Here is a 10388-nt window from a genome sequence, read left to right as displayed (position 1 = left end):
AATATCTCCACCTTTTGCCTGATTCTCTCCACCTCTTCTCTTTTTCCTGAATATCTCCCAGAATAACTCCACACTCCTAAATTCTCTCATGCTACCCTTTATTCTCTCCCAGTAGATTCTTCTCACCTTTTCACAGGTTCTTTCACAATTACATCTCTTTTACAGCCTCTATCCAAGAGCTTGTTCCCACACACACCCTATTCACTTGTATATTTCAACAACTTTGGAGTATGGAGAATGCTAATATCAAAGAATCTTGGATAGTTCTCACATTTCCTTTGGTATTATAGTGTCTTGAAAAGACTTTTTGATGCCCTGGACTTATGTCCTCCAAATACAAATTTACTCAACCTGATTGAACCAATTGCATTGCAGGTTTGTGGAAGAATGTTCACCGAATACAAATTTACTCAACCTGATTGAACCAATTGCATTGCAAGTTTGTGGAAGAACACCACTCTTATTTTATCTTCTATATAGAGAACTGTTTATCTTTATTTAAATTATCATAATTTCATTTACAGACACCACAACAAACAGACCCATATTCTTGTGGATGGAGATTACTTATAATAGCTAAATACATGTTGGACTCCTACTTTGGAGAGAAGCACCCTGAGTTTGTAAGTCAAAAGATTTACAATCTTCAAATTTTCGAATTTTTAACATAAATGCAATCAGTTTCTGAAAATAATATTTTCTTTATTGTAAATGATAACATTCTTGATGGGTTCCAGAAAGTTTAGGAGGAGCAGCCTTCCAAAGTGCCCGAGGAGATGAAAATGGAAGATAAGCCTCTCCCACGAAATATGAAGTCTTCGGCGGATGTAACTGAGGTGTAAAAGGAGAAGCGGAGGGAGAGCCATAGCGACAAGGAGCCTTTATCTGAGTCTTTGGACGTAACTAAGGTGCAAAAGGAGAAGCCGAGGGAGAGCCATAGTGACAAGGAGCCTTTATCCGAGTCTTCGGATGTAACTGAGGTGCAAAAGGAGAAGCCGAGGGAGAGCCATAGCGACAAGGAGCCTTTATCTGAGTCTTTGGACCAAAGCCAGCCTGAGCTAGAATCCTAAACATAGGTATATTTGTACATCTGTAGATATACCCTCCTCTGTACATCTGAGAACAACAACAGTAAATGCAAATACAAATGCAATTACTTTATCTCAATGGATCACTTTTTGGTTTGAAAATGTTAAGAATTCTATAATGCTTTTACTATCTGGTAAAAGTATATATGAATTGTCTATTATACAGTTCAAGATGATTGAACTATCTGAATTGTTCTGCTTGCAATATCTCTGCATTGTATCTTGCTTTCTCTTCTTTGCAGTATCTGAAACAAAATCACAGTTTGAAAATGAGATGTCTATATTTTTTGAATTAAAATTTTGATAAAACAATTTTGCCAATCTTGAATGAGTACTTTAAGAAACTCAGTTTACCTTTTTGTTGTTTAAAATGAATGAAAATCCCATGCAGACACTCCCTTCAGTCTCTTTTATAATGTCATTCCGTAATTGAGAGAGTGTGCAGTATCTTCCAAGTGTGATGGATGCTATTAAAATGCCATCTCGACAACATCTATATCAATAATATCATTTTCTAGATGTGAAGAGCTCTCATCTTGTTCCATTGGTACAAGTTGTGTACCTATCATCCTGCTTCGTTTATAGTAAAATGAGAAAATAAAATTCTGGGAGGCAAACATGTACTTGAGATTGATTGTGTCATGGGACAACCTCACAATACACAGTGTTGGCCATAATTTTATCCCAACCATCATCCAAAAATTTTGGAATGTCATCACAGCCTTTTGCTTTAAAAGAAAACATAGTCTTACAAACTCTGATTGAATATTCTTGAAAAATATCTATGAAAACATTGACAGGCATAAAAACTATGATTTTGACTATTCTTGTTACAATATTTGGTTTCAATGAATGCTGCACTTCTGCATATAGTTTGGCTCTATATGCCTCTATTATACTTCCATCGAGAACAGGCCAGTCTATTATATTCCATTCCAAAAAATCTTGCCTTTGCAATATGCCATAAGAATGAGCATGGTCCAATAGCTGGTAGAAGTGATCATAGAAAAAAATACCCGCTTTAGCCAAGTCTCTTACAGATCTACCTTTGTACTGTAGCTCTCCTACCACGCCATGTACAACATTGAAGAATCCTAAAATGCATTCCACTGGTTGCCACTTCTCGTATGATGATGAAGGATATAGATCTGAAACATTCAGAAAGATCATCTTAGTTATAAAGGGAGAAACAATTGTGTCTTGAAAATAATTTAAGTTATATTATGTGTTTACAATTTGGTCTATGATGTGGAAGATAAGCTGGATATTCTTGCAATTGAAGTTCTCGATGCATATAAACATGCTGCACCAGAATCTCTTTTACGCATCTTTTGCCTTCTTTCACTCTAAAACCTTTTACTCTGCCTTTCCAGGATGTCAAGAAAGTACTCGTTGATTGTTGCTTTTTGCTCTTCTTCCTGATCCTCTTGGGTTACATTAGTACCCAAGCTCCTTTTCCCACTTTGAACATTTTCCAACTAGCATTTGCTGTTACAATATTGGAAACCTCTATGCTTGAAATCTGTGTGATAGGCCTTCATGGCAAAGATATGTTCCGTACATCAACAGAGTCTTCACCGTCTAAACCCACCGAACATTTTCTAATGCCGCGTCCATTGTTTCTGGGTGCCATCTCAGGCTTCGAATCTAACACACTCCTAATAGAAACCAACACAAAAGAAAGATAGTATGATGTTAGATTTCAATTAATCTAACATTCTAAGTAATGTAGATCGACTTAAAAGAAAGAACAAAAAGATATCCCCACAACACAGGTGAAATGTTGAAGAGAGAAAATTACAACAAAGCTATGGCAAGGAGGGATGCTTGTCGAAGATGGAATAGTCCCTCGAAAGTCTGAGAAGAAAGGAAATTGTCGCGAGAGGGAAGTTTCAAACAAACTCTTACACTCAAAGATGGACTAAAATCTCATGATAGAGACATGCTAGAGAAGAGAATCAAAAACAAATCTCCCTATTCAACTCCCATGCTTCTGCCACCATAAAGTACTGTTCTATTTTCTATTTTTCACTCTTTTTTTGTGGGTTTTCTACGTTACGTTGGCCTTCCCCTAATTGGTTGCGAGACATTTTCTCCAAATCCTAAAAGTCCCCAAAATGAGCTCCCCTTTTTCCTAATGCAACAAGGGTGAAAGAGGATGGGCGGTCCACATCATATGATGGCCTAGCAGCAGAAGTCAAGGAAGTGGATATTACGGGACTAGGGGAGGAAGCTCGACCCGTATACATTGCTAAGGACTTGACTTCGGCTGAACAAGATGAGCTCATTGCTCTCCTTAAGGAATTTAAGAATTATTTTGCATGGAATTACAAAGAGATAAAGGGGGTACCACGTGAGGTAGTACAGCATACGATTCTAATCATGGAAGGGTTGAGACCAACCAAGAAGAAACCATACCAGATAAATCCTAAGTATGCGGCAATTGTAAAGGAGGAAATTGACAAGCTCATTGCTGCGGATTTCATCTATGCAATACGACATACGGATTGGTTGTCACCAATCATGATAGTGCCAAAACAGAATGGAAAACGTAGGGTATGTGTTGATCTTAAAAAGGTCAACGCAGCCCCATAGTTAGGAAAGACCATTATCCACTACCTTATATAGAACATGTTTTGGAAAGAGTGGAAGCTTCTTGGATGGATTCTCTGGTTACAATCAGATGTCCATAGCACTAGAGGACTAGCACAAGAAACCTTTTAATACAATGTGGGGAACATTTGCATACAAGGTTATGTCGTTCGGCCTCACAAAAGCCCTAGCAACCTGCCAAAACAGTTGATGTGCATAGCCTTAAGGACTACTTACAAAAGTGGTTGGAGGTATTCATTAACAATCTGTGTGCACACTCTCGATGGGCAGACCATTTGGTCTGCTTGAGGAAAGTGTTCGAGTGATGTCGATTATATCGTATATCCTTGAACCCCTTGAAGTGTCAGTTTTCAGTCTAGCATGATGTGATATTGGGGCACACTATCTCAAAGAATGGTATAACCATGGATGATAGCAAGGTCAAGCTGATATTGGAGCTCTCACCGCTTACCAACTACAAGGGTGTGCAAAGATTTATGGGCCATGTGGGTTATTATCACCACTTCATAATTTTTTATGTTGAAATAGCCAGACCCTTGTACAAGCTCCTCATTGTCTTTGAGTGGAATGAGGAGTGTCAGGAATCATATGATCGACAAAAGCAAGCATTAGCAAACACGCCAGTTCTATCAATCTTGAGCCTGCACCGCCACACTGCAGAGCCTAAATTTGCACTGTTCTGGCATAGCTTCCCCAGTCCTCCAGGAACAATTCTAATACATTGGATGACAAACAATGTAATTTTACACATGATTAAAGCTGTTTTTATCTTATAAAATATTGTTTCTCACAATTAGTATACTCAACTTCATTAAATACATCAGAAATGATCCTGAGTGGCTAGGAGAGCAGTGCCAGAACAGTGCGAATTTTGAGCCTGCATCATCGCTGTGCAGAGCCTAAATTCGCATTGTTTTGGCATAGCTTCCCTAGTCCTCCAGAAGTAATTCTGATGCATTGGATGATGATAAACACTGTATTTTTACACATGATTAAAGGTGTTTCTATTTTGTAAACTAATGTTTCTCACGATTAGTGTGCTCAACTTCATTATAAATGCATTATAAACACTATATTTTTACACATGATTAAAGGTGTTTCTATCTTGTAAACTAATGTTTCTCAATTAGTGTGCTCAACTTCATTATAAATGCATCAGAAATGATCCTGAGTGGCTAGGGGAGAAGTGCCAGAATAGTGTGAATTTTGAGCCTACATTGCCATTGCAGAGGCCAAATTCGCACTGTTTTGGCACAGCTTCCTCAGTCCTCTAGGAGCATTTCTGATGCCTTAGGTGAACAACTAGCACATGATAGACACTCCATGTTGAACAAACATGATGACACCAAGACATTATAAGAGAAACGTAAAATTTTAATTATCAGAAGGTTTCAAATGAAAGCCAGATAGGCTTGTTAACATCTAAGCTCTCTAGATCGTGTCTCCCTTGCCTCGAATGCGCCAAGCTAGTTGCATGTCCTTGGCAGATATGGTAATCCTCTTTGCATGTATTGAAAGAAGGTTGGTGTCTTCAAAAAGCCCAACAAGGTAAGCCTCCGAGGCTTCTTGTAATGCTTCAAGGGCAATCCCCTGCACATGGAACTCTGTTCTATACCGTTGGAGAATCTCCTTCACTGTGCGAGAGCGAAGGGGCTCTTCTTTATCAGCAACTCTATGTTTCTCTGATAAAACTTGATTTCTTGTAGAGCTCTATGCCCTTGGCACATCCTTCTTCTTGGAGCTCTCTGTGTTGTGTTGGTGCGTTGGCGAGGTTGGGAATTCCTTGGCTTGAAGAGCTTCACCTTTCTACGCTTGCACGCACTTGTAGGAACCTCCTCTTGGTCTCTCTCATAGTTTGAATCCTCCTCCTCCTATTGCTGTGGTACCTGTGTATCAAGTTCCTCCCAGCAGGTAGTTAGGGGACCCTATCCTGGTAGTAGGGTCTTGCCATCTATGGTGTTACGCAATGTAGGAATGTTTTCACCAACCCAGTCGAACTGCTCATCATCGGCCTCTCTGTCTTGATCTCTGGGGTGGCTGCATTGTGGGGTCTTCTTCACACGCTTGCTCCCACTAGAAGGGCCTACATGTGTGTACGTTGGTGTTGCTATGGGAGGAGGGTTGGACTCTGGTGATCCCATTGGGCTTGTCCTAGAATCCAAGGGGTCACTCTCTTCCGTGGTGTCGCCACTATGTGGTCGTTGGGTGCCTTGCACTATGTTTTGTGAAGGCATGGTAACACGTGCGATGTTCTTGGTGTGTGCCATATCCATGTACGACTATGCTAACGTGGTGATGTGGTGGTGTCCTTACGTGGGTGCATACGTAGATCTTGAGCTCAAGCTCTCTAAAAAAGTGAAATGAAAATGAAGTGAGAGAAGGAACTATTAATAGTTTTTTTAAGGGAAAAAAAACTAACTAAATCTATTTTCTTAGCCTTATTACATCTAGATTTATGTTAGTGCGTGCACAACCCAACGCCTCCCTTGTCTCCTCATTCGTGCACACCAAGCACCATGCCTATGGGGAGCATTGGTGTGCAACCATTCAAGTCGAGCATGAATTTTTGCAGCCTTGCGTGCCTCTTGCGCAAGCTTAGATTGTTGGGCCCACTCCCTAACCAATACCCTTCCAAAGGTTGTGCGATAAAACCAATTGAACATCTCTTGTAGATAGTTTGTACGTGTTCCTCCTGCAGAAGCTCCACCTCCATGTCTTGTATTTTTGAAATAAACCCCTCTTGCTTTATAATGTGATTTCTCCATCCCTTGGGTACTCCACATATCGAGTGATCCATACTTGTTCATGAAATATGAACCATGCGCATAAACTATGTGATGTACACATGACAATAGAATTTAATTAGAAAAAGTCAAGGTTAAAACACCAATTTATTTTTTTACTGTACAACTTACCATATAGTGTGTTACTTTACTCTCTCCCCAAGCACCCATTGGTGAATTCTATGATATGTTGTTGGAATGATGCTCGTTCTTGGGCAGTTGTGCTTCTTTGATTCTATAAAGAAGCACAAATTAATAATTTTTCATGGTGACTCGATCCCCATCACACTTTTATGCAGTTTTATATTTGAAGTGTTATGATTGTATAAAGGAATAAAAAATGTCAAATATATATTTCATATCATCAAAAGCATGTAGATATTTGCCTTCAGCAACTATCTTACTAGAGTACGTTAACAATGTCCACCAATTATGGAATTCCCAAGAGGATGCCCACTAAAGTTACTTTTTTGACAAGGACATCGTGGCCATCATTTCAATTTCTAGTTGAATTCTAAACATTTCAAGGTTTAGTGATGCATTTTTTTAATGGAAATTCAGGTGTACTTGGCAACTAGCAAATTTATCTAGAATTATTTGTGATGATGTAAAAAGCAAGCATGTATCAACTTGTTATAGTTGCCACACGTGGAAAATGCTTCTAGCCTAAGAAGCTTAGAAGATTATCAATGTGTGTGGAGCTTCTTTGTTTAGTCTAACTTCTTTAGAGATTGATGATAATGTAATGGCTTGAGGAAAGCATGCTCAAAGATGAACTTTTATAAGACCCAATGGAGAGAGAGCTCTCTTGTATTTGGCGTGAGAATGGCCTTGACTTGTCATGGTGGTTGAAATTCTAGAACTTTGGGCATTTTGGAAAGTGGAAGAAATTGCAAGAAATCATTGCTATGTGTTGTGTAAGGAGCTAATCATGACCGCACTTATGTTCGTCGATATAACTTTTTAACGGTATGCGCTTACGTTCTCCACTCACTCTTGTGTGTGTTTGTGTTTGTGTTCTCTCTCTGTGTGTGTGTTTGTGTGAGAGAGAGAGACAATGAGCATAGAGTCAAACCGATCCAAAGTCTAACCTCCCACACAATTGACATCCTAGATTCCTAGTCACACCAACCTCCAAGGAGCGTCTCATACTATTGACATCCTAGTCATTCTCAAGAAATAAAACATATATTTTCTGCGCCTCAGTTGGGTGGTTGAGCCGACCAAAAGTGGGTCCTCGTTTCCACTTCTTAGTGTGTTTAACAAAATTAAGATAAGAAGAAGAAACGCTCGCCCTTATAAGATGCGCCTCACTCTCAACTTCATCTCAAATGTTTGCCTTTCATCCATATCTCATACACTTCAATTTACAAACCTTAGCCATTGGCCTTGCACGATCGTGTTGTTGACTAGAAGGCGCCATGGCCAGCCTCCTCTCACACATTAGCAGCTCACAACAGCATTCTGCAACCCACTTCGTAATCTTACTGTTGACGGCAGTAATGCTTACCACTAGCTTGATTTCGTCTGCCCATGGGCAGCTCACGTCCGACCATTACAACAGCTCCTGCCCTTATGTACAGTTCATTGTTCGGAGCAGCATGCGGACTGCAGTCGAGAAGGAAGCCAGGATGGCGGCTTCGATACTGCGCCTGTTTTTCCACGATTGTTTCGTGCAGGTGCAAGATGATCATCATGAGTAACCTGAATGCATATTCATGCATGCCGGGTGCTAATTAGGTTTTAATTCTCTGTTCTACGTACTAATTGCGCAGTAATCTGATATGGCTATTGCAGGGCTGCGATGGCTCCGTTTTATTGGATGATACGGCCACATTCCAGGGTGAGAAGACTGCCTTCCCCAACGTCAACTCCATCCGAGGCTTTGACGTGGTAGACACCATCAAGGCCAACGTGGAGTCCGCGTGCCCTGGGGTGGTTTCATGCGCCGATATCCTAGCTTTGGCAGCCCGAGATGCAGTAGTGCTGGTAATTTAATCCATTAACTGTGATTTCTCGTGCTTGCTGCATGAAATAATCAAGTTGTGTAAATAAATACATCGTAGAGCTTAAGTTGATCATCAAGTAATTATTGGTAGAGTGGAGGGCCAAGCTGGAGCGTGCTGTTGGGCAGAAGGGACTCTACAACGGCCAGCTACAGCCAAGCCAACGCAAACCTTCCAGGCCCATCATTGGACGTGAGCTCTCTCATCGCCAAGTTCCAAGCCCAGGGTCTCACCGTCCAAGACCTGGTAGCCCTGTCAGGTGATTTGTGATGGTGGTGTAACTGGTACCCCGTCTTACTTCACTGTGCATGAAAAGTTTGGCTAATCTAAACGTGAGTGGACTACACACGTGGTTTCTAGGGTTGTGTCTATTAAACATCCCGTGGGATTTAGTCTTGAGTCTCTGTGTGTGTAGTCTAGAGGCTTTGTGTGTACTGTTTCGGGGTCAGGGGACACACGTGGACGCCTGTATAAGAGTTTCATTCACATGCCATTTTGCATGAATCTAACGTTGAAATTTGAAGGCATACCCTAACGTTTAATTTCAAGGCCCTAACGTTTAATTTGAAGGCCATAGACCAAATTTGAAGACATATCCCAACCTTTTTTAACTTTTAATTAGAACGCCATAAACTAAATTGATCTTCAAAAATATGTATGATTATGTGTAAAATTTAGAATAATTTTTAAAATAGTGACTTTTTTAAAAAACCCTATAGTTTAAAAGGCATTTGATGATTATGTGTAAAATTTAGAGAAGGTTTGATGATTATGTGTAAAATTTAGAGAACTTTTTAAAATAGTGAAGTTCATATATATATATATATATATGAACTACTGCCGTCGTTGTGAGAGTTTCACACTATAGTAGCAAGTTCCTTACATTTAATCATGTTGATAATCTGGCATTGCAGGTGCCCACACCATCGGTCAAGCCCGATGCGTCACCTTCAGGGAGAGGCTATACAATGAGAACGGTCTTGACCAACCTGATTCTACCTTGAACACAACGTACCTCTCGCAGCTGCAAAGCGTGTGCCCCTCCAATGGAAGCGACGACAACCTCTCACCGTTGGATCTGAGAAGCCCAACTCACTTCGACACCTGCTACTACACCAACCTGCTCAACAATAGAGGGCTTCTAAGCTCCGACCAGGAGCTCTACTCAACCTCTGGAAGCTCCACTATCTCCTTCGTTCAGAGCTATAGCCAAAACCCACGAGCTTTCTTCAACAACTTTGCCACCTCCATGATCGCTATGGGCAACTTAAATCCTCTCACTGGGACCAGTGGCCAGATTCGCACAAATTGTCGTGTTGTTAACTAAAACAAACAGAAATTCGTGCAGGCATATGCTCAACCATCATCACTGCACGATCTTTGTGTTGTCTGTGGTCTTGTTGTGTGGCAGTCCATAGTGTGCAACCATCGAACTGTTGTCTGAAGTCTTGTGGAAGTCCATAGTGTGCAAAAGAGGGTTTATCACGGATATGACCACAAGGACGTGTGCTACGAAAAACAAAAACAAGTTTAAGTGTATTTGCAGCTCCTAAAATTTAAAAAGTACCTCCAAAAACTAAACTTTTGAAGAGGTTTTAGTTATAAAAACCTTGAAATTTCTTGAATTATCCAAATATTACTCAAAATTGAAGGTTTGTTTGTGTTGCAATGTGTGCCTCCTTCTCTCTCTCACACACCCTTCAAAATTGAGGGTTTGTTTGTGTTGTAATGTGTGCCTCCTTCTCTCTCTCACTTTCTCACCCTTCTTTTAGAAGAGTCATCTTGAGCCTGGCTCTCACGCTATATGAATTTCTTGCCACATGCTAGCTAATATATATCAACAAATAGCTAGTGTTGCATATGTAGGATTACAAGCACGTGTAAATCTTCTTGAACAA

The 10388-nt window shown here is 40.4% G+C and overlaps 1 protein-coding gene across 1 annotated transcript; it reads left to right on the top strand.

Moving 5' to 3' along the window:
- Positions 1-7795: 7795 nt before the first annotated feature.
- On the top strand, positions 7796-10153 carry LOC147636853 (cationic peroxidase 1-like). Its single transcript, XM_086800412.1, has 4 exons — positions 7796-8163; positions 8282-8473; positions 8584-8749; positions 9405-10153. Exons 1-4 carry the CDS (start codon positions 7906-7908, stop codon positions 9815-9817), a joined length of 1029 nt encoding a protein of 342 aa, XP_086656538.1. The 5' UTR covers positions 7796-7905; the 3' UTR covers positions 9818-10153.
- Positions 10154-10388: the final 235 nt, after the last annotated feature.

Source organism: Cibotium barometz, chromosome 7 (assembly GCF_041138505.1).
Source record: "Cibotium barometz isolate CiBa-2024 chromosome 7, ASM4113850v1, whole genome shotgun sequence".
In the NCBI taxonomy this organism is placed as follows: Eukaryota; Viridiplantae; Streptophyta; class Polypodiopsida; order Cyatheales; family Cibotiaceae; genus Cibotium; species Cibotium barometz.
This window is presented reverse-complemented; position numbering and strand designations above follow the sequence as displayed.

Bases quoted from the DNA above. Each gene is read 5' to 3' on its own strand.
- LOC147636853 (XM_086800412.1), top strand. From the start codon at position 7,906: ATGGCCAGCCTCCTCTCACACATTAGCAGCTCACAACAGCATTCTGCA. The intron at 8,164-8,281 runs GTGCAAGATGAT...TGGCTATTGCAG, and splicing joins TCCACGATTGTTTCGTGCAG to GGCTGCGATGGCTCCGTTTT. The intron at 8,474-8,583 runs GTAATTTAATCC...AATTATTGGTAG, and splicing joins CCCGAGATGCAGTAGTGCTG to AGTGGAGGGCCAAGCTGGAG.